Source organism: Phaseolus vulgaris, chromosome 8, assembly GCF_000499845.2.
Source record: "Phaseolus vulgaris cultivar G19833 chromosome 8, P. vulgaris v2.0, whole genome shotgun sequence".
Lineage (NCBI taxonomy): Eukaryota > Viridiplantae > Streptophyta > Magnoliopsida > Fabales > Fabaceae > Phaseolus > Phaseolus vulgaris.
In genome coordinates this window covers 5,568,255-5,592,389 of record NC_023752.2, presented here as the reverse complement: position 1 = coordinate 5,592,389, position 24,135 = coordinate 5,568,255, and the positions used below count along the sequence as shown (strand labels likewise).

Here is a 24,135-nt window from a genome sequence, read left to right as displayed (position 1 = left end):
TAACATGAAAGAGAGAGAAGAGGGAGAAGAGAAGAAATGAGTAAAGTTAATTTGAGAAAGTGAAAGTGAAAGTGAAAGGGAGAAGAGGTGGTTTGTTTATTAAGAAATTGAAATTCATTTGGCAATAGGAGATAGAAAATCAATTTCTATTTTCTTTATCATCGTTCTTCAATCACTATCGGTGTACCTACAAAATTTATACCTGTTTGGTATTAATTTCACACGAAATTCTCAATGGACCTCTTCAATTTGACAGATATGGAATTGCTTAGGGTAAGACTAATGACAAAAATGGTGGACATTTGTGTCATAAGATTCATCATATGCATACATTAGATCCAATAGTCCACACTAATCAAGTTACTAAAATAGTTAAAGTTTAAAATTTATGATCACAACTACCAAAAATACACAATCTTCCTTGGATTGGTACTTTCAAGCGAAGAAGTTATATAATTATCTTTTAGTAAAAAGGTATACAGTTACATATTTATCAGATAAGAAAATTATTTAACGTACTCAAGAATAAAGTTATTCATGAGAGATGCCTGAGATCAATGTGCCAGTAATGCGGGCCCTTAATCACAAGTCCATTTAAAAACAAGCTAATAGAGATAATCAACTTTGTCGTTTGAACTGAGGTGACTCTTAGCATCTTGAAAGAATAAAAGATCCAAACCATACACAGTTGCACACATGTGTAGCACTTCACCACAAGTGTAGTTGTTCTCGTGTGTGCCATGCCTTTTGAACGATATCTATCAATTCATAAGCATGTACCCACAGCATGCAGTCTATTACAGCAGCCGTCAGACTCAAAGGAAAACTAAATACTCACAGTTAAAGCAATCACTTTATTTACATCTTTCGTGTTTAAACTGCCAATTTCACACTATCAGAATACATAACTTACCAAGTTGAATAACTTCAATAGCTATACAATGCTATAGTCAATACAAAGATGAAGAAAATCCATAGCATATATGTTTGATCACTGACATTCATAATTGGGAAAGGTCAACCAATCCTAATACCAAACCTGCATTTCACAAATGTAGCACTTTTCATTCTCAACCTCTCTCTGACATACAATTTTTCGTCATCATCTTCACTTAACACAAGGATAGGAGCCACGTGCACTGAGCCACCTTTTCTTCATGTTCTTTAACTTTCACTGGAGGAGCTGCCCCGGACCAAGGAGCCACGGCGGTGGCCACCAACAATCACATCTTTGAGTCGATATATGGGAGCAAGCACCCTGCTCCTCGCCTGTGGAAGCATTAAGATTGAGAATGTTAGTATTTTTGTAGTAATACTAGAAATCAAACAGAGCAGCTAGAGAGAATTGCACAAAAAGAGTTCGTGGCACTTGTTGATGTAGTAGGCCCTCAAGTTGACAAAAAATACCTTGAATCTGTAGTAAGATTTATGCTTCCCCACAGGATAGGGAGATCCAAAGATATAATTTTTCAAAAGTTCTTCCACTGCTAATGTTTCAGATAAGGACAAACATTACTTAAAAAATAAGAATAACATTCTTAAGATATGGTTACCACCCATAAAGATACCAAGGACATCATATGTTTTTCTATAGCCGGACTAAATAGATGGACAGGAAAAGATGATACACAACCATTGCAGCGGTGTGGAATGAAAATTGATTATTTTGGATAGAAGGTATAGTTCAAAACATGTTGCTGGATAAGAAAGAGGAAAGTTACTTCGGTAAGTATATTAAATATATAATATACTGGGCAGGCAAGATATTTTGAAAAGATTGGGACATTGCAATGTAATGGGTGGAGAGTCAATGACTCATGATTCTGACGATTTGTTCCAGTACTTCTTTGGTTTTGAGTAAATCTTTTCCTCAATTCCAAACTTCCATCTATAAACTTTAGCTTATTCAAAAAAAATCTTCATTATTATTCATCTCTGTATCACCACTATCAGATTTTGTCTAGTGTCAATGACAAATTAGTGTTATATAGAGACATACTAGTTAATGTGCATTAATGGAGTTTTATAATCAATCACAAAAGAGATTACAAAATTGAATCAAGCATATTGTCTATAACACATCAGAGTAGAGACTTGTCTGTGAATTATGTATGACTTTAGACAACCTTACACCATTTATCATATACATATATTTTCTGACGATGTATTAACTTGAATATGCTAACATAAAATGTTTCTAAGAACGCACGATGATAATGTATATACCTCATCATTTATACTGATTTGCCATTTAAGTTGTAAAGCTCTTTCCTGCTGCCAACGTTGGCCAAGCATTACAAGACCCATCACAGTAGCTGCAATGAAAACAGACCAGAAAGCATTTGTCTCTTTTGCATGAGAATATAAGGAGGCAGCTCTTCGCTTCCACCAAGCTCCACAAGGAAGATCTGAGGTGTTGTATTCCTTATCTTTGGAAAAGTTCTTTGGCAGTGATAAATCAGGAGATACATTTGATCCTTCAGCCGATTCAGTTGTTTCAGGCTCAACTATGCTTTCACCATATTCTGTTACACCACCAATAGTTGTTTCACCTTGGAAAGAAGTGTATTTTGCAGGGTCATATATACTCTCCCCTTTTTCAATCAAACCAAAATCTGGTAGAGTTGTACCTTCCTCGAACTGTTTACCATGAACAGTTAATCTATTGATTTTCCCATCAAAATAATGCATTCCCTCAAACTCTTCTGAAACTTCCAATCCTGGTAATGTCAAGTTTTCTTCATCTTTTCCACTTGGTCTGTTCACTTCTTCAACAGTCTCTTTAGAGGTAATATCTTTGTCTCCAGAATCATCATGAATCTCACTATAATCAGGTTCCACAGGCAAGTTTTCATGCTGACTGGGTGGAAAGACAAAGTGCCTAGACATGAATAAAGCACGTGATGTTTCTGCTTCATCCTGTACAAATGAACCTTCTCTCCCATCATCATTCATCTCAACATCATCAGGACCAGGAGCAGCTGCATATGTCGACGCCGTGAGAGATACAACCTCCCATTCATTCCCGCGAGAAGTCTTGTCCCCTCCATCCTCATTGTCTGCCATCTTTCGTCTTCATCAGAAGAATGACATCAAATTCTAATTCAACTTAGAGTAAACTTAAATGGAAATGCATACATGCAAGGAGGGTGGGTGAGTGTATTTAATGCTAAAAAGGTATGATTTAATAATCAATATAATAAATAAGAAAACTACCACACCTGAAAAAAAAAGTGTCACAACCATGTGCAGAGTCATTGAATTACAGTTGTAGAAAGGGGACATAATGACGAGTTTTACGTACATGTGCAAGGAGGTAACATTGCTCAACTTCTAAAGAAACAAAAACGTCAATACCAAAATTCTAAACCACCTTCACAAACACACACAAATTTCCAACAAAAGAAAATCTTAATACAATTTTTGCTATTACTAAAGAAAATGAATCCTAAAAAACTACCCAAATTTCTTGCAAAAAATCCATCCACCTCACCAAAATATACTTTTCATTTACTCTCCAATTAAAAAACACCATGAAAATAAATTACAAACTCTTTCACCAATTACGAATTCCATATTAGTTTTCCATCCTCACACCCAAAACCGATCATGAACTCCATCCAATAAACCGAACAAGCTCTACCAATCCACAGAACTCAAACACTAATTCATGCACAGTTAGTTACACAACAAAAATGCAAAGACGTCAGCACGAAATAGAAACAAAACAACACCCCGCACAGAGATCCAAAAGACGGAACAGACCATAAAAATCAAATCAAAATCAAACCCTAGAACAACAACCCACAGAGCTACATCATCATCAGAAAGACCAGGTTCCATAATCATCAACAATTTTTTCATTTTCCAGGATCAACATAAACAGAGATTGATAAATAAAACTAAAAAAGAGAGAGAGAAAGAGGTTCACTAACGGGAACTAAACGCGACACGATCCGCGAAGAACCAGAACGTGGGTACGATGAGGTTGAAACTGAGAAGCAACTTGAGGAAAATGAAGGAGGTTTGGCTTTTATAATGATGATTTGTTTATCCGGAAGTTACCGGCTATAGCAGGTGGGGTGAAGAGAAGTGAAAGTGGACAGTTACCGGTTATTCCCTTTGCGTGGTGTGAGAGAGATGGGATCTGTATCTATCTAGCTAACTACTGAGTTTAACAAATCTGATTCTCTGCATCACTTTTTTGTGTACAGCCAATGTACTTCCGAATGCAAACCATTGATTAGTTAATACGTAATAGTTTAAGAAAGAGAGAGAATGTATTGAATGGTTCAGATTTCAGTTACATATGATATGGTTTTGTAGAGGCAGCAGAGAATCCTGGTTCTCAGTTTGAGATCATCCAAAACTGTAGCCACTACCATAAATAAATAAAGGTATTTTTATGTTTTATCAAGTACATTTGAAAAATAAATAAAATTTGTTAAAAAATTTCTTTTGTGAAAAAATAACATTTTAAAATCAAATCTTGAAATTTTAATGTAAAAAACTATTATTTTTACTAATACAAAACTATTTATCTTAAATTTACGTAAGCAAAAACTTTGTTAAGGTTATTTGTAAGAACAAGTTTAACTTTGTTAAACTGTTTCATTCAGCTTTATTTTTAATATCTCATTCATGGAATAAATAAAGAAAACAGATGAAAATATATTTTAAAATAAATATTTATTATTTTTATAACTTTCTAATTATAATATTTATTAATGATTCCATTTTAATTGAGTATATAAATGATTTTATGTTTGTGGTTTTGCTGATATAAATAAAAATAATAATCCATTATAAATTATCAAAATAATTTAAGTTTTACTTCTATGATATATCTATCTATAACAATATATAAAAAAAATTATATTTTTAACGTACATAACTTTTTTAATTTTATTCTTGAGAAATAAAAAAAAAAATGAGATCGACACCTCCTGATAGAGAAAGCCACGAGCTACAGCAGGACTACCAAGTACGTGGAATAGCATTTCAACACTCGAATAAAATATGCATAAAACATAATTTATTTATTTATTTCATAATTTCAAGACTAATATAAAATTAACCCAAAAATATTTTAATCAAAATAAATTCTCAAACACAGGAAAAAATTAATCCAAATATACCTTAATTGTTACTAAAATTAATCGTACTACCAAGTTTTAAAATGCTAAATTGAAAATATTCTCCATTCTAACATGCATAAATACTAAGTAAATCCAATATATAACTATCCATAACTCAATTAACCCATACAAAAAAAATTTCCAATCTTAAGTGATGTACATAACACCCCATAAATCTTAACATCCAAATAAAATCAAATTTTGGTCAAGTTGAATTAGTCGAGAAAATCACTTTTTTTCAATTATCTAATTAATATTGAACTCAAATTCTAACATAAAAAATTTGAAGTTTTTTAATAAGAAAACACTTTTTTTTAATTAAAAATTGTACTATAGAAATAATTCTTAACTTACCACCTACTAGGATTTTATCTTTGAGAAAAACTAAATATTAAAATAAGAAATTCAGGTTATGTTTGAATTGGGAAGGTTATGTTTGAATTGGGAATGAGATGTATGAGGATTTAAGGAAGTCAACATGTGAAGATATCATAGGAAAGTGAGGAAAAAAAATGAGGTTATTTGGATTGAAGTATATTTGAAAACATGTTTGAAAGTAAAGTTATGAGTGACGTAACCTTTGCGAAAGATTATTGACTTTTTTAAGATGTGTAAAATGTAAGTTTATAAATTTATTCTTATATTTAAAAATATTTGAATAATGGGATATGAGACATTTTTGTGTAAATTTAAGTTAATTAAAATTTTATAAATTATTTTCATTACCATTGAATAATTATTTAAAAAAAAATACATTATTGATATATTAAAAACTATTAAATATTTATAATTAAAAAATAATCAACAAACAATTATTATATTAAATTTAAATAACATTATTTTTTATATTTATTTTTAAATTAATATTATTATATAACTATTTTTAATATAACTAATTATATTTATTTTATATTATGATTTTGTTATTGTTATTTATACTAACCAGAACACCATATTCCCACAAGTAAACCATAATCTATTCTCACTTAAGAAAGGAGTCATAATTAATGTTGGAACTGGATAAAAGAAACGAATAATTAATTATGAAGTAAAAAAAACTAACCATAATCGATTATTGAGTTTTTGAACAACTAAAAAACCAAACATAATCGATTATAATATCTTTGAAATCATTATTCATGCTTTATTCACCATTGTGTTTCGTTCTTAAATTTTCATAACTTCTTACTTTTTTGTAACACTCTTGAATGACAACCAACCACCACCGAAGCACCACAATACCACCGTCGAGAACCACCAAATCACAGCACCACCACACACGTCCATGGTAAACCACAAAAGTGGAAGGTACTATGGTAAAATCAAGCTATCAAATGTGACACCCTCATTTCCATGTGTGTGAATAGTAGATTGTTGGAATGTGATTAAAAAGAGTGAGAGTATGAAAAAGTAAAGAAAGTGGAAATTTGTAAGAATTTAAAATTTAAGAAAATAAAACTACAAAGCTATCGTAATTTAAACTTTCTATTCATTCATATAAGAAGAAATTTGCAAGGAAATCTTCAAAAAGATAGTTAACTATATTTATTTAATAATTAAATTTATTATAATAAAATAAGTAAATTAAAGTAACAAATATTAAAATAATATATTAAATTATTTTACAATATAAAAAAAACATATGAATACAAAAAATTATTATACTATATTAATCAAATAATCTAAAATATTTTCATTCAAATTCAATCTATTTTCTTTAATTCGAACACCTTTACCACTTTCTCAAATCTTATTCCTAATTCAAAGAGATGAGGCCAGAGATTTAAAGAGAGAAAATTTTAATTGTAATGAAAAAAAAAAACTCCTCATAGACCTAACCATTGAATGTCACATTTATCTTATTAAATAATTTAATAAAAATATGTTTATCATTAGAACAAATTTTGGCTAGAAAATATTTTATCCTTAAATAATTGTTAAATATCAAACTCATTATGTTATTATATTCTTATTCGATGGTAAAAATATTAAATATAGATATTTACAATGGATCCAATCTGCGAAAACGTAACAGAAAATTGATTATTCATAATAATAATAATAGTTTTTAATTTTCTCCATATAATTATTTGTTTCAAATTTTGATTTAAAAGTAATAATCAAATTAAATAGTTTATATTATTTAAATATAAAAAAATATATTTTAGTTAACTAATAAATAAATAATATATTCGTATACCTAAATATAATTCCTGAATTTTGTTTTACTGATTGTAGTGATATATTTATGTTTATGAAACTATGATAGCTAATTTGTATGTAAGAGATTATTTAATTCACTTATGAATATAAAAAAGTTAAAATTGTGAATACAGCACTAGTTATAAAAAATTACTGTAACTATCTTTATTTCAGATTTTTTATTACAATTTTTTTAACAATTTTATAATAATTACTAAAAAAATATTTTTATATAATAAAATTGTAAAACCAATTAAAGCCAAAACCCTAATGTGGATTTATTTTAAGTCAAATTTTATATTAATTGAAATTAAATAAATTAAGTCGTATTTTAATTTTATTATTAGTTTGGATGAATTTGTAATAAAATAAAAGAATTAGATAAAATAAAAACACTCATACTTTTTCTTAAAATTCATATATATATATATGAACACGTGAATTTAGTTTTCTATAAAAGTAAAAGTATGCAAAATAATGTTATATTTTCGTACTTTCTTTTTTCATAATCTCTTGACACTTATAAAATTAATATTGTTGTTAAAAAACGTCGAGAACTCTTATTCAACCTGATAACACAATCTTCACAAGTTGACCTATCTGATGGTTCTTTCGGTCTCTCCTCTCTCGGTTGGGTTCTTCAAGTTGGGTTTTCGGCTTTTCCTCTCACAAATGGGTGTGTACCTACAAGGCGCTCTGATGCCAAAGTTAGAAATAGTTTTACATTCATAAGATCAAATTCACTCTTATTTACCTCTTGGGTTGATCCTCTATTCATAGGGTTTTCTTATTGGGCTTATACCTTGTTTGAGTCTTTTTTTTTCTGCACTCCATTATTATTTTAAACACACCCATTGATTTGGACTTTTATCGATTTGTGTCTTGCTACAACGATTATACATATATGTTTATTTTATCCTCTATATAAATAGTTCTCGGCATAACCTTTCGATATATACTCTCGATTATACCTCTCGGTCTTGGTAGTACAAATATTAAATAAAAATGTAATTATAGAAAAAAATATAAAAGTATATTTAACCATTTGGTGTAGCATAATGAAAAGTTTAAAATAATTCAAAATATTATGGCCCTAACACAATTAGATTTGAGTTTTGGATTTTGTACTTAACAAGTCCTAATAATTAAACCCGAGAGGTGTTTAAAAACGGTTCGGTTCGGTTTATTGAACCGGGTCATGCCCTACGTACGTGGACACGTGTTTCGATTTCCAACAAAGGAGGAATAAGGGACTGTTTGGATGGAAACGAAATATACGCAACATTTTGCAGTGAAACTGAACAGGGGAAGAGTGAAATGGGGGAACTTTACGCGTTGGACTTCGACGGAGTTATCTGTGATAGCTGCGGCGAAAGCTCTGTCTCTGCTGTCAAGGTTGGTTCCTCTCTTCATTCCACCCAAAACAATTTTTGTTTTTTATTTGAAAATCTTTTTAATTTTCAACGTTTTCTTAGTTTTTTCTTTCAATTGCTTTTTCCTCTGTGAATTCATGAGAATGCTAGTCCAACTCATCATAATTTATTCTGTGTTTGGAAATTTGCAGGCAGCCAAAGTGAGATGGCCTGGTTTGTTTGATGGGGTGGATTCGGTCACAGAAGATTGGATTGTTGACCAGATGCACACAGTATAATAAGTTCATTTCACTTAGTTTCACTTGTTATTGATTTCATGCAACTCTTCTTTGGTTTGGCTATGTTGGTGGTTTTGTAATTTGATTGGAAAGAATAGTAATCAGTGGAGGTATGACAGGAAGGGAGCAAAAAAAAGACTTAAATTTGCATGTAGCTTGACTTTGCTAATGAATTTTGGGGGAATTTGATTTTTGGATTTTTACTTTAGAGGTTTTTTATTTTGAATGAAGTGTCAAATATCTGTCATGTTCTAATTATGTAATTAATAAACTTCTCTTATAAGTTAAAATTAGGCTATGTATATCTTAGAAAGTAGAATTAGCAAGTATCACGATAGAGTTAACAAACATAACTTGGATAAACTTTGATACTATCCTAAAAAGTATATTTAAGTCTAATTTAAGCTTATAAAACCAACTTGAAAGGGAGTTTTGAATTCACTTATACATTATAATTTGGTCATTTTTCTAATCAAGTTAAAATTTGTAAGGTATGGGAGAAGGTTACTGTATGCAATCTTATCCTTGCTTATGCAAAGACTGATTCAAACTCAATCCCATGACCAACCCGTTATCAGACACAACTTTATAGACTACAGAATATGTTTCCATGTTTATGTAATAAGGCAGTTTGGAGTACTGGAAATATATTTTACAGTCAATAAACACGCACAGGGCACTTGACAAAAAGACCAGGAATCCAATATAGTTTGACAAGTGAATGTATATGTAAAGTAGACTTTTCCATTTTTATTTTTCTGTCCTATATATAGAGGGAATAAGAGGGAAAACCATTTTGTTTGTTTTCTTTTTATCGATTGATTACTATTGTTTCCTAATTTAGCTATCCTTTTTTGAGTGCAATAGATTATATTTGCTTCAATCATCGATTTCCATTGCAGATCATTAAACTATTTGATGTCCTGAATATCTTTTTATGTAACTTTTATGAGTTTTTTCAATTTGGACTATTTTTGTATGGAAGCATGTTGGACTTGTTTTCAGTTTAAAGATGAAATTCCGTAGTTTTTTTGTGTCAGGTGCGACCAGTGGTGGAAACTGGATATGAAAATCTTTTACTCGTGAGACTGTTGCTTGAGAGCAGAATACCTTCCATCCGGAAGTCTTCGGTGGGTAAAAATGCTTATTATTTTGATTTTTCTCATTAGTTATTTATTATTAGCAATCGAAAACCATGTCACTGAGATTATTCATCGGCCAACTCAGTGGATATTCCCTACGAATGATGTGATATAAAAAAAAAACCATGTCACTGGAACTAGGTTTATAATTTACGATGATGCCAGTGGGCTTGAATCTGCATTTGCTTTCAAATGAACTCTGGACCTGTTAACTGATGCCATTGTTCTTGTGCAAGGTTGCTGAGGGGCTCACGGTTGAGGCTATACTGGAGAAATGGTTCAAGTTGAAGCCTATTATTATGGAAGAGTGGGGTGAGAATAGGGATGCTCTGATAGATCTTTTTGGAAAGGTCAGAGATGAATGGTTGGAGCAAGATTTTGCTGCTTGGATTGGTGCAAACAGGTAACCAAATAAAAATCCTGACAGGGGATTAACTTCTTCTGATAGTTATATTTATACCATATGCATGGTAAGAAAACTAAAGCATTAGGAAGCGATAGCTGAAGCACGAGACCATTAACATTCAGTTTTTATGAAGGGAAATGCGGTAAACAATACACTCTCCAGCTTATTTTTTCAAGCACACTCTTGCTGTTGGCTTATATTTTTTCAAGCACACTAATATTTTACTGTGATTTCCAACATAATTTAATTAATAGTAAAGAGCGCATTGAATAAAGTTAGAGTGTGTGTTGCTAACGCTCCACTTCAATAAATTGCCAGTGTAATAATATTTAACATGCTATCCTTAGACAACTATTTGACTGACCTGAAAATGGATTGTCATTGACAGAATGTTGGAGAAGTAGGACATATGTGTCATTTTTTATTAACAATTTTTCAACAATTTCTGTTCAAGGAAATCCCTTTTTAGATAATACTCCTGAGGGAATCAGTTTGTGCAGGCTTTGAATTCAGGTTATCCTTTGATTAGACAATGTTGTTGCATTAATGGGATATTGGTGTGTTCCTGTTGATTGAATATTTTCTTCTAACTAATAATTTTATGCAGTAATATATATATATATATATATATATATTCTGTTCAAGGAAATCCCTTTATAGATAATACTCCTGAGGGAATCAGTTTGTGCAGGCTTTGAATTCAGGTTATCCTTTAGACAATGTTGTTGCATTAATGGGATATTGGTGTGTTCCTGTTGATTGAATATTTTCTTCTAACTAATATTCTGTTCAAGGACATCTTTGCACATGTCATGAATGGTATTTCCTATTATTAATTGACAATGCTTTGTCTTTAGAATATATCCTGGTGTTTCTGATGCCTTAAAATTTGCAAGCTCGAGAGTGTACATTGTCACCACAAAACAGGTAACCTTTTTTTCCCTTTGACCAAGCAAGGGAATAATAATCCTAACAAATAACAATAGACTATTTTACTTTCAATATTAACCAAAATAAGAGGGGACAAAGATAACGGGTCATTGTCCCAATACCATGAAATCGCATCATAGATTCATATTAAGTTCTACACTTATTTCTCTAATTTCAGAGCCGTTTTGCTGATGCTTTACTCCGAGAGCTTGCCGGAGTGAGCATACCACCAGAAAGAATATATGGCCTTGGAACCGGGTTAGTATATTTTACCAAAGTAATGCTGTAAAATATTTATATTTAACTTGTCTCTCTTTTTTACTTGCTATATTTTGATGACCTGTTTTTTTACTGGATTATCTTTGACATCACTTACAGTCCTAAGGTAGAAGTTCTGAAGCAGCTTCAAAAAAAGCCAGAGCACCAAGGACTGACACTACAGTAAGATATTGTGCTTTGGCTGCAATGCAAATAATGGCATTTTTGGTTATGGCTATTATTATGTATAGAACTTTGTCTTACTTCTAAAGATGGTTCAAAAGAATTAACTCCAGTTAATCTGAACAACCCAGCTTTGTTGAAGACCGGCTAGCTACCTTAAAAAATGTCATCAAAGAGCCTGAGTTAGACAAATGGAAGTTGTATCTAGGTAGTTCTCTCCACCTGTTCATGATTTCTGCACCATCCCTCATCATGTCTCAGTTCCCATGTTGTGCATTATTGCTTTTCCCCCCGAAATGTTTAGTGTACTTGATAAACTTGATTGTTTGGATCAGGGAATTGGGGTTACAACACCCAAAAAGAAAGAGAGGATGCCGCAGCTATCCCCAGAATTCATGTTCTTGAGCTCTCTGACTTCAGCAAGAAGTTGAAATAGGGGTTTTCATTGAATTATCAGCTGTCAATAATTGAAGCAGATACAACTCATTTATTTATAAACAATAAAAAATTTCTACTGAACACAATTATCAACTCATTTATATTACCTAGTGAATCTCGAGCAATTATGCATTATCATATCACTATTGAGGAGAGATAAAAGTCAAATTTATAAAAGGTTACCGAGCTCGTTAATCAAGAGCAAGAGGTTTTGTTCAAAGTTTGACACATAAATTTTTTAATTTATGTGTTCTACTTTAAGTATGGAGTGAGTTTATTACTGTTTAATGCAATAATACGTGAATAAATTAGGGAGATATTTCTAGCATCCATGTTGCATATTTCATTATTCAGAAGTGGGGCTTTTCCTTATCTGATGGTGTAATTTTAACCACAAACGTGTCCCTCTTGTAGTGTTCTAGATGCTTTTTTTCAGATTACGAAGTGCGGTTTTGTGTGTGTTGCAACAGTTGAGCATTACTTTCAAAAAAATATCCGTGACAGTGTTCCATATGTTCATCTGAAACTTATTCAAATGCCAACAAGTACATCTTTCAATAATGGTTTTTCTTTTAGGCAATTAACATATCAACGAATATTTTTCCTTATAAAAATAAACTTTCATTGAACATTCATATGATCCACTGTAATTTTAACACAGCCAACACAAACCACATAATCATACCACGTTTCAATAATTTTATCTTGTCTCATACCAAATGACTTCAACCTCATATTTTTTAACAAGCAACTAAGCAAGTCAAATAGGCACCACGCACACATTAAAACAATTCAAACTTCATACAAATTGACTACTTGGTTCATATGGAAAAAAAAATCTTGGACCTGTTATAAAGAATAATCTATCTGTTTAAATATGAAGATAACAAGACTAACATTCTTAATAGATAAATAGAAAATAGAGGGGGAAAAAATGGTAGATTGGCACGTGTCCTGATTTCAGTGATAGTTGTTACCATAGAATTCAATCCTGTTTGGATGGCGGGTAATTGCATACCATGCAGTATAATATAATAATCTTCCGATAAGTTTAGCAATGTTGAAAGGAAGACAGGGAAATGGGTCATCTCTATGCTTTGGACTTTGATGGAGTTATATGTGATAGTTGTGGGGAGACAGCAATCTCTGCTCTCAAGGTTCATTCTCTCTCACCATCTATCTCAAATGGAAGAAGAAAACAACACAAAATAATTAAAGTTTCTGATGATCACGTATAGTCTACTGATGGTTTTGGTTTCAAAACTAAGCTGTGATTTGGTAATTTGTAGGCTGCCAAGTTGAGATGGCCTTCCTTGTTTGATGGTGTGGATTCAGCCATAGAAGATTGGATTGTTGATCAGATGATTACAGTAAATAATTTATGGCTGGCTTTGTTTTGTGCTGTTAGTTATTCTTTTTTTTTTTTAATTTTGAGAATGTTAGGATAAAGAACGTAATTAAGTACTTGATCATAATATCTTGTAATATGATAGTTTCTTCATAAGTTTGACTGTAAACATTTTCTGAAATAAGTTGAAAGGAACTAGTAGAAAGGTCTCTTTAAGTTCAGATACACTTTTCCAAACACACATTTTGATTATATAGGCACAGAAGACTAGTATGAAAAGGAAAACAAGAAACAAGAGGAAAACTATTAACATTCATGATAATGTTTATGCTTGAATTTGTCTTCTGAGGTATTTAGTTCAATTTATGCATAGATGTTCCAATAAAGTACTATCCATTTGTTAACTCCTACTTGGATGATTTAATGATGTTAACTCCAAACATGAAAAATGAAAATTCTAATCAAAAGATAGAAAATCTCATTACCTTGAGGACTAGTTGCAGACGTGAAATAGGATTTGGCTCCTTTTCATTATAATTAAAAAGATTGCGGAGCATTTGTTTTTCCTTGGTGATTAAGTACATTTGCATGTAGTTTCTCTTTGCTATTATTGTGGCTAATGTTCATTTCAGTTTTTGTTAGCAGTGAATTCTTTTCAATGATTACGTATTGGCACGACTACATACCATTTTAATATTTTTAGTTTTGTGCCTATCACTTGTTTTTAAGATAAGGATTATATTTGCCTCAATCTAAAGATTTGGATTTCAGTAATAAATAAATATTAATGTTTGTTAATGTATGAACTTGCATAATTGCATTTTCAAGACAACTACTGTGTATGAAATTCTAGTTTGTTTGTCTTTCTTTCTACATATGAGATGTTAAATATGGAATGAAAGTTTTTCATGACACCAGGTACGTCCAGTTGTTGAAACTGGATATGAAACTCTTCTACTTGTAAGGTTGTTGCTTGAGACTAGGGTTCCTTCCATCAGGAAGTCTTCGGTTAGTATATAAAGCCTACGATTTTATTTATGTTATTATTCCTTTAGCTTTGATTTTTGAGTTAAATTGATAGTGTAAAAAGTTTTGGTAATTAGCCAATCAGAAATAATGATAAATGTGGCTAAATAGTTTTTGTAAAAATCAGTAAATTTATCATGTAATAATTTTTTTTATTGAATAACAGTGTAATCTTTTTATATAATCAGTGTATAAACTATTTTCTCTTTACTTTTATCAAGTATTAACATGTGGAAGTCATATTATCAGATTCTAAGGAACTTCTGTCATTGTCTATGATGATTCCATTTTGACTGATGTCATAGTTCTTCTGAAAGGTTTCAGAGGGGCTTGCAGTTGAGGATATACTGGAGAATTGGTTCAAATTGAAGCCTATTATTATGGAAGAATGGAATGAGAATAGAGAAGATCTGATAGACCTTTTTGGGAAGGTCAGAGATGAATGGTTGGAGAGGGATTTCACTGGTTGGATTGGAGCAAACAGGTAGTCCAATTAAATGTCAAGAAATAGGATAACTTTTTTTAGTACTTACACCTTATGAGATGAATCAAGAGAAACTTAAAAGTAAAAAATGAGTTAGTGATAGCATTGAGTATAGATGTTCCAATTTTAGATTTCTGCAAGATGTGCTGAACTCTTCCTTGCTAATTTGTGGATGATTTACCTCTAGACTCTATCCTGGTGTTGCTGATGCATTAAGATTTGCAAGCTCAAAAGTGTACATTGTCACTACTAAACAGGTCCGATCTTTCTCTCTGCTTCTAGCTCGAAGACAAGAACCCTAACATTACACAGTTTCACTTTCAATACTATGGAAAATGGATGTGAGGGAAGAAAAATAAGGATTTGTTAGATTTGAGATGATTTTTTGCGTTTTCATTTCCTATTTTTATAAAAATTATAACATTGTCACCTTATTTTCACTTAGTTTCCTGATTCCAAGAAATTGTAAAAAGAATATTAAAACGACATCTCTCAAATTGATAGGCCCCTTAGTCATCGTTGTGAATCACCTGATTTATTACAATTTTATAATGCCATGCCTTGATCACTCATTCTCTACTTACTTCTCCTACCCCTGCTCTGGTTTCAGGGTCGCTTTGCTGATGCTTTACTTAGAGAGCTTGCTGGAGTCACTATACCACCAGAACGATTATATGGTTTAGGAACTGGGTTAGTATTTCATTTTGATATATTTGGTCCAATTGAGGCACTGTGTGGTGCATTATATCAATACTTCGTTATGTTTCTTTTCTATGAATTGCTTCATTCCATTGACAAATTTGTTTCTCCTAAACTAACTACAGTCCCAAGGTAAAAGTGTTAAAGAAGCTTCAGAATTTGCCAGAACACAAAGGATTGACACTACAGTTAAGATTTTGTGCTTCCAGGGGTTATTTTATTTATTAGTATGGTTCAGGGGAAATTAACTGAAGTTAATTTTAAACAGCTTTGTGGAAGATAGGCTTGCAACCCTTAAGAATGTCATCAAAGAACCCGAGTTGGATAACTGGAATTTGTATCTAGGTAGATCTCTTCCTCCATCCAATTGTAATTTATGCAATCTTTTTGTTTCTTTCAGTTTCTATGTTTTGCGTTATTTGTATTTCCTAGAGTTGTATATTTGCTATGTTTGAACTGTTTGGATTAGTGAATTGGGGGTTCAACACTCAAAAAGAGAGAGAAGAAGCAGCAGCCAACCCAAGGATTCAAGTTCTTGAGCTGTTTGACTTCAGTAGCAAGCTGATATAGTAATCTGTCTTCGTTATATTGTCAAACAGTGGATTAAATATTTACTGCCATCTCATTCATTTATGAGCAACGATAAATTGCTGTACTTGAAGAAGCACTGAGATATATATTTTTAAATAGTTTCCTGTTATTAAACTGCATTACTCGTTTCCTGCAAGAGAGTTTGGAAATAAAGATGTACAAATTCTTGGTAATGTCCAACCTTTCTTGTAAGTGGTTAGAAGTGCTAGGACTAGTGACTTTTAGGTCACAAGGCAACAACTAATCAGTGCCAAGACTTGCCTTAGCAATATATAAAATATTACAATTATTTCAATTTCTTTATCCTAAATTTCTACCATTAAAAAGTTGTTCTAATAGTCTTGCTAAATGCAGGAAAGGTGATTATTACTTCACTAGCATTGAGAAGCAGTTTATCACAGTAACTAAAAGAGAAGGAAGAAAAAGTTGTAAGGACTACAAAATTAAAAAGAATCATAAATGTTTGAAAATGAGTGACACAATTGCTTTATCTCAACTTCTAGAGAATTATGTCTATACCGATTGTTACAACTCCGTTTTATCATTTCGATCAATTTCCTCTGTATGAGTATTATCTGCTTTGGTTTTCTCACTGTTGAGCTTCTCAATAACTTCATCTAGAGGTGGATCTCCAGGTCTTCTAAAAAATTGATCCCCCATTTTAATCTCATAAGCCTCTGGTTGGTCTAAGACATATTCCTTCAACTGACAGCATGATACGAGTATGAGATCAAATCAACAGAAAGCATCATAGTAAAGAGAGAATCCAAAACTAGTTTTTCAATACAACAAGAGAGAAACAAAAGGTAAAGTTCATTGGTTGAATTTTAGCATAATTTACTTTTAAGTTGAAAAGGGAGGTTAAGAATATAACAGCAGATTGTGGGTTGTTAAAATTAAAAAGCCAGGTTGATTCTTCTATTTTTCATTCTTTATATTTAAAAGAAATTCAAACAGAAAAGTAAAGAGCAACACCTCCTCCAAGTCTTTGATGCTTTCCAAGTTGAACATGAGTGTATTCGGATCAACACCCATAAACCTTACTCCAACAGCTCCAGTTCTCAGAACATATGTCCATTTCATGGCAAATTCAGCTACCATGTCCTAAAAAAATCATGGCAAATGGTTATGGCAATAATATTCACACAAAAGTTCAAAGTAGATACCTCAATGCATCATCAAAGAAAATATTGAACATCAAGTCCAGATCAAAATCTAAAGACCCTCTCAGGCTGTTCTTTATATTGATCGAGCAGCACTTAAAGAGAGCCATGTTGACAATCTAACATCATATCATAAAACAAAGTTCCATTTACATACACAGTCAATGTAAAACATTTTCCCATAAACTTTCATCAAGTTTTTTTGACCACTTTATCACATCTAAACTATACATCAATATGATGTGATGATAAAATAAATTCCTATTGGATGTCTGTGTAAACTATTTTACTCTGATAGTATACATAAAGTAAATCCCCGCAAATAAACCATGGACAATAAGTAGAAACTATATCCGAAAAGTCCAATTTATTCACGCTCTCAAACTCTCAAAATGTGCAACGCCAGCCTAAACTTCAGAGTTCTATAATGGGATATTTCCAGGTAACATTCCCAAGTTCAATCAATTTTTCAAAAGTAAACCCCAATCCACAGTGACAATCCAAAATCCAACAAGCACAGACCAAAACCACATTTTAGTTGACATATACCAACAACAAAAGCCTTATCCCAAATTCATAACTGCGTGAATAGCAAGAAACCATTGGATTTGGTTAAAGACCAAATTCTAAGAGATATTATTTACACATAGTCTGTTGTGGGTGATCCGTGATTGGGATTTTGAAAGTTCTACTTTGAGCAGTTGACTACCTTGGATCTATCACACCCTCCTCCTTTACCGAACTTAAATTCCAGCTCAACTAAACTCTCACCAAAAACTCATTGACCACCATATTGATATTCATCACAACCAAAAACCACCACTTAAATTCAAACTCGAGCTCATCTTTCTTTCATTATACCTGTTTGGAAAAGTTTAATTATTCTATTATTGGTTGCAGAAACTCCCTATTTTAGTCTTTATACATAAAATCATTTTCTTTAATTCCCTACTCGTATTATTTTAGTCTCTTTTATTCCCTAGATATATCATTTTCATTTTTTTAGTCCCTAGGGATTAAAAATGTTATAAGTAGGAATTAAAAGAGAGTGTTTTTAAGTAAATGGATACACAACTATAGAGGCCTAAAATGGAAGATTTTTTAAAATATAGAAACTAAAAAAAAAGTAGATTTTTTTAAAAAAGACGAACTGGGCATGAGAAAAATCACTACTTCATCTCAACCCCATTATGCCACAATAAAAGGGTATCAGCAAAATCACAAAAGATCACAAATTTAACCAAAATTCGAAAACAAACAGCCACACTATCAAATGGGCACACACTAATCATAACAGAAAAAGCGTCAACAACGTTCTCACCGGAGTCCGGCGAACCCCAAACCGGAGCTTGACGAATCCGATGACTGGTCCCGTATGGCGCTTCATCATCTCCTCCTGCATCTGCGAGGGATCCATCTTGGTGATATCGGAGGGGGGAAAAGAGGGTTCGGGTTTCTTGCCCCATTCCTTCCACGCATCGTCCTCCTCGTTGTCGAACACGTCGTCCAAGTCATCGGTGATGTGGACCTTGCGCTTTCCGGCGAGGACAAAATGGGAAATTGAGGACGCAAGGAGGAGAAAGAGAAGGAGAGTGGGAAGGGGTTTGAAGGTCATGAGGAAGATGATGAAAGTGATCTCACTGTGAAAAGATTGGAAGGAAGCTTATTGGAGAAGAGTATGATGCGAGTGAGTGTTGTGTGAAATATTGTGAATCAAATGTGTTAGGATTTGAGTTGGTGATTTTGCAGCTTACTCTTTGCATGCTAATTGCCATATTTCATGATTTGGGAAAGAAGAATGAATAAATTTGCTATTAAATAATAGATTAGATTAATATAAATTAGAAAAACTATTTTTGTCATTGTATTTTTTAACCTTTTATATATTTAAGTATATAGTCAAAAATATTGAATTTCAATATTTTCTTAGAAAAATCTCTCTCTTTAACTTAGAATAATTATGTTAAGTGAAATTGTTTTTATTTGGTATGGAATTGAAAGTGTTTTTAACTATTATTTTCCATCAAAAGTGTGAACTAGATGAGGTACCAACAATGGCCAAGAGAGGTCTTTAAAGGTAGTATAGAAATGTCTCCATGAATAAGAAAGTTAAAAGACAAAATTAATTTTCATATTTCAAAAATTATTGTGTTAAAACAAAAATGTATGTACATAAAAGTTTCTAGTTTATTATTTAAAAAATGTTAGTTTTAATATTTAAAAATATTATCCATTTATGTGTTAAAATTAGAATTTATATACATATAAACTCCTTTTTATATTTTACTATGGATGCACAAAATGTTAATCTCCATAACTGTTGAAGTGGAGGTGAATCTTGAGGATACTATAGTGTTGCTGGGACAAGCAGATATCACAAACAAACACCAATGCTGATAATACCACATTCTCCAATCACTGACACTTTAATCTTGACCATTAAATAGACAGAGTTTTGGTACATTATACAATGTCTCCTTTGGGTAAACATAGGTATTTCCAACAGATAATTGAAGACCAATGTCTCAAAATACTGGAATTTATTCAGAAAGGTTGATATCTTTTAACAAATATTTTTCTGTACAACTTGAAAATCAAATCTCTGATATTTAAAGGTAAAATTATCTGTCAATCATGCTACACTGTATTTATTATACAATGTCTCTTCATGCTACAGGGGTTTTAAAGACAACAAATAGATGGAATGGAAGTGAAGATGTAGTTGCAGCATGCTCTAGGCTTGCAGGAGTGTTGTGTTAGCTGCATTTCATCTTAAGATGATATCTGCATGAGTGACAATTTATTATAGAAGAGAAAGTGTACTGGTGTAAAGGTATTTATATTGCTATTTAATTATTAATTTAAAATCATATTTTTGAATAATTTCTAATTAATTCAAATAAATGTTTTATTTCTCACTCCTCACACTTAAAAACTAGAAGCAAATCTGTGCGATGATTCTCTTGGTATCATGACATTATAGGTGGGAGAAACGATGAGAGTGAGGTGGCTTTATCAAGAGTTTTTTACTTCTTAAGCTATACTCATTGATAATAACAAGCACTAGAATTTGGTTGATGTGAACTATAACTTAAAGAGCTAATGAACTTCACGTACCGTTGAACCGTACCAAGCATGACAAAAATCAGGCGTCAGGGTATAACATAGCTTCTAGGAGAGATCGTCAAGTTAGGCTCTGGCCCCCTTTTTGAACCTATGAAAAAACATGACCAGGATTCCAAGAAATCCTAGACCACAACGATGGAGCACACTACAATGACATAGCGTTCTTCTATTGGTAACATGCCACAGGGTTGTTGTTGGCAGCATAGTTTTAGTTCGGATTGCATAGTATAAAGACCAAACAGGAGCAACCTGAACTACTTGTTCCACTTGTTTTGGTTTCACAAACAACTCTCTTTGTGTTCTTAGTCACTTTTCTTTTTCTTGAGTTCAATCTATCCATGCTGGATTTCGTAGGCCCAGTTCTGGACATCATAATTCGGTTGTGGGACTGTTGTGCCTTCGTCCGTGAGTATGAAGAGAACCTTTCTTGTTTGAGGGACATGGCATCTGATCTTCAGGGCCTTTGGGTTGATGTCACTGTGAAGGTTCAACTGGCTGAGGCACAACACTTGAGGCGTCTGAATGAGGTGAATGATTGGTTGGGTAAAGTTGAAGCCATGCAAAGAGAAGTCCAAGCTATTCAGCAGAGAGTTGCTCATGTTCAAGAAACACGTAGCAGATGCTTGGCAAATTTTCCAACAAGCTGCAGGATGGGAAGGATTGTAACTCAAAAAATAGGTGAGATTCGTAAACTTATTGATAAAGGGCACTTTGATGTAGTGGCTCAGGAAATGCCATATGCTTTGGTAGATGAAATCCCTCTAGAGGTCACAATTGGTCTAGAATCAACCTTTGATGAACTTGGTAAATGTTTTGATGATAATAATATGGGAATTATTGGCTTGTTTGGTATGGGGGGTGTAGGAAAGACAACTCTGCTAAAAAAGTTCAACAATGAGTTCCTTCCCCAAAAATTTTATGATGCAGTCATTTGGGTTGTGGTGTCTAAAGAAGCAGATGTAGGAAGTGTTCAACAAAGCATTGGTGACAAATTAAATGTTCCTGTTGGTAAATGGGGTGGTAAGACTATTAATGACAGAGCTATTGTTTTATACAACTTTTTGAAGAGGAAGAAGTTTGTGTTGATGCTAGATGATTTATGGGAGCGTATGGATCTTCTGAAGTTGGGGATTCCTATCCCTGATATGGAAAACGGATCTAAAGTGATATTCACAACAAGGTCCATGGAGGTTTGCAGGAACATGGAAGCCAACAGATGCATCAAAGTAGAGTGTTTGGCACAAGAGGAAGCATTTGAATTGTTCAGAGAGAAAGTGGGTGAAGAAACTCTCAACTCTCATCCTGAAATATTTCCTCTGGCTCAAATTTTGGCCAAGGAGTGTCAGGGGCTTCCTCTAGCGCTCATCACTGTCGGAAGATCTATGGCTCGAAAGACTCACCCTGAATGGAAACGAGCAGCACGAACCTTGAAGATTTATCCATCAAGATTTTCAGGTATGGTTGACTATGTCTATTGTTTGCTTGAGTTTAGCTATGACAGTTTACCAAGTGCCACACACAAGTCTTGTTTCTTGTACTGTTGCATCTTCCCTGAGGACTATGACATTAGAAAAGATGAACTAATTCAACTGTGGATTGGGGAAGGTCTTTTATCTGAATTTGGTGATGATGTCTATGAAGCGCGCATTCAAGGAGAAGAAATCATCGCAAGCTTGAAGTTTGCTTGTTTGTTGGAGGACAGTGAGAGAGAAAATAGGATTAAGATGCATGATGTGATCAGGGACATGGCTTTGTGGCTAGCCTGTGATCATGGATCCAACACCAGATTTTTGGTGAGAGATGGCGCAAGCAGCGGTTCACTTGAAACATATAATCAGGCAAAGTGGAAAGAAGTAGAGAAAGTATCAATGTGGAGGAACAGCTGTCAGAAACTCTCAGGAAAACCAGATTGCTCAAGTCTCTTGACTATGCTCGTTAGAAATACCGAGATCACCAACTTCCCAGATGAGATCTTTCTGACTGCAAACCATCTTAGAGTGTTAGACTTGTCAGGCAATAAAAGAGTAAGAGAATTACCTTCCAGTATTGGGGAGTTAGTTGAATTGCAGCATTTGGATCTATCAGGTACTGATATAGAAAAATTGCCAAGGGAGCTCCAGAACTTGAAAAAATTGAGATGCCTGCTGCTGAATTATATTTGCAATAGGCTTGTCTTCCCAAGGAGTTTGATATCAAGTTTGGTGTCATTGCAAGTGTTTAGCAAATTACCATGGGAAGATCAGTTTATTCTTCCTGATTTAGGGGAACCTGAGGAAACTGTCTTGTTGAAAGAACTGGAATGTTTGGAATACCTTCAAGACATAAGCATTGCTCTCTTTTGCTTTTCATCCATGCAGGTATTACTCGAATCTCCCAAATTGCAAAGATGCATTAGACATCTGAGAATAATTTCTCCTTTCAATTCAACACCACAAGTTATATTATTCTCATTTTTGACAAAAATGCAACATCTAGAGGTATTGTCCATGTCAATTTCTTCATCTTCAAGTTTAGACCATGTCAGGAAAAAGGAGTCTCCATCACAGGGTTCTATGATTGAGTCCATTCCTTTAAGTTCTAAGCTTACTGAGCATTGTTACCTTGTTGGCCTTCGTGAGTTATCCCTTGAAGGGTGTGGCATGTTCAACTTGAATTGGCTCACTCGTGCTCCAAGCCTTCAACTCCTTAGAATATACAATTGTCCCTCCTTGGAAGAAGTCATAGGTGAAGAATTTGGACATGCAGAAAATGTTTTTTCAAGTCTTGAAGTTATTGATCTAGATTCTTTGCCAAAGTTAAGGAGCATATGCTCACAGATTTTACAATTTCCTTGTCTTAAGGAGATCTGTGTAGCAAATTGTCCAAAGCTGATAAAGCTCCCTTTTGATTCCAATAGTGCAAGGAACAGTCTGAAGCACATAAATGGAGAGAAAAGGTGGTGGCGTAAATTGCAGTGGGAAGATGAAGCCACAAGGGATCACTTTGGTTCAAAATATGTAGCATTGCGTAAAATTCGCCAAATAAGTTGAATCTTGTGTGCCATTGATCACCAACTCAATAAAGCTCTGTATCTCCAACTCTTGAACGTTTGGTTTGATTGTACTTGTTTGTGAGAGTGATATTATTCTGAAAATGATAAACTATTGTTCAAGTTGTATGCATCTTCTTGTCATCAATCTTCTGTGTGCAATTTTTCTGACAGTGATATCAAATCAATAATGAAGCATAACAAAGTTGTGAAAATCATTGATGTTCTGAATCTCAATCTTTTCGTCAAAGTTTTGAAAATGACACCACTTTTGTTTGAAAAGCTTCAGAACAAAGCTAGTCAAAATTTAGTGTATATAAAT

General features: G+C 32.9%; 5 protein-coding genes and 1 long non-coding RNA gene across 8 annotated transcripts; 4 read left to right on the top strand and 2 right to left on the bottom strand.

Annotated features, from left to right (window-relative positions):
* Window positions 1-834: 834 nt before the first annotated feature.
* On the bottom strand, window positions 835-4,133 carry LOC137823757 (ATG8-interacting protein 1). The gene is made up of 3 exons (XM_068629016.1): window positions 3,936-4,133; window positions 2,227-3,073; window positions 835-1,269 (listed from the first exon to the last, which is right to left on the bottom strand). The coding sequence occupies exons 2-3, from the start codon at window positions 3,064-3,066 to the stop codon at window positions 1,165-1,167; spliced, it is 945 nt and encodes a 314-aa protein (XP_068485117.1). The 5' UTR covers window positions 3,067-3,073; window positions 3,936-4,133; the 3' UTR covers window positions 835-1,164.
* Window positions 4,134-8,506: 4,373 nt separating this feature from the next.
* Window positions 8,507-12,454, top strand: LOC137823753 (uncharacterized). Its single transcript, XM_068629014.1, has 9 exons — window positions 8,507-8,735; window positions 8,905-8,985; window positions 10,032-10,121; window positions 10,370-10,536; window positions 11,397-11,466; window positions 11,648-11,727; window positions 11,848-11,910; window positions 12,042-12,118; window positions 12,246-12,454. The coding sequence occupies exons 1-9, from the start codon at window positions 8,658-8,660 to the stop codon at window positions 12,344-12,346; spliced, it is 807 nt and encodes a 268-aa protein (XP_068485115.1). The 5' UTR covers window positions 8,507-8,657; the 3' UTR covers window positions 12,347-12,454.
* A 797-nt stretch (window positions 12,455-13,251) lies between these two features.
* Window positions 13,252-17,088, top strand: LOC137823752 (uncharacterized). Of its 3 annotated transcripts, none has more exons than XM_068629012.1 (9): window positions 13,252-13,505; window positions 13,638-13,718; window positions 14,615-14,704; window positions 15,040-15,206; window positions 15,394-15,463; window positions 15,817-15,896; window positions 16,031-16,093; window positions 16,174-16,250; window positions 16,375-16,610. In XM_068629012.1, exons 1-9 carry the CDS (start codon window positions 13,428-13,430, stop codon window positions 16,473-16,475), a joined length of 807 nt encoding a protein of 268 aa, XP_068485113.1. In that variant the 5' UTR covers window positions 13,252-13,427; the 3' UTR covers window positions 16,476-16,610. The 3 variants fall into 3 exon arrangements, with proteins under 3 accessions (XP_068485113.1, XP_068485114.1, XP_068485112.1); XM_068629013.1 differs by lacking the exon at window positions 16,375-16,610 and adding an exon at window positions 16,851-17,088 and having other exon boundaries at window positions 13,281-13,505; XM_068629011.1 differs by having other exon boundaries at window positions 13,281-13,505; window positions 16,174-16,610.
* LOC137823754 (uncharacterized) lies at window positions 16,846-19,274 on the bottom strand. Its single transcript, XM_068629015.1, has 3 exons — window positions 18,981-19,274; window positions 17,472-17,600; window positions 16,846-17,201 (listed from the first exon to the last, which is right to left on the bottom strand). Exons 1-3 carry the CDS (start codon window positions 19,272-19,274, stop codon window positions 17,022-17,024), a joined length of 603 nt encoding a protein of 200 aa, XP_068485116.1. The 3' UTR covers window positions 16,846-17,021.
* Window positions 19,207-20,542, top strand: LOC137823755 (uncharacterized). The gene is made up of 2 exons (XR_011083159.1): window positions 19,207-19,346; window positions 20,337-20,542. It is a non-coding gene; the product is annotated as an uncharacterized lncRNA (long non-coding RNA).
* A 408-nt stretch (window positions 20,543-20,950) lies between these two features.
* On the top strand, window positions 20,951-23,946 carry LOC137823749 (probable disease resistance protein At5g63020). The gene has a single exon (XM_068629005.1). It carries the CDS (start codon window positions 21,124-21,126, stop codon window positions 23,812-23,814), a length of 2,691 nt encoding a protein of 896 aa, XP_068485106.1. The 5' UTR covers window positions 20,951-21,123; the 3' UTR covers window positions 23,815-23,946.
* Window positions 23,947-24,135: the final 189 nt, after the last annotated feature.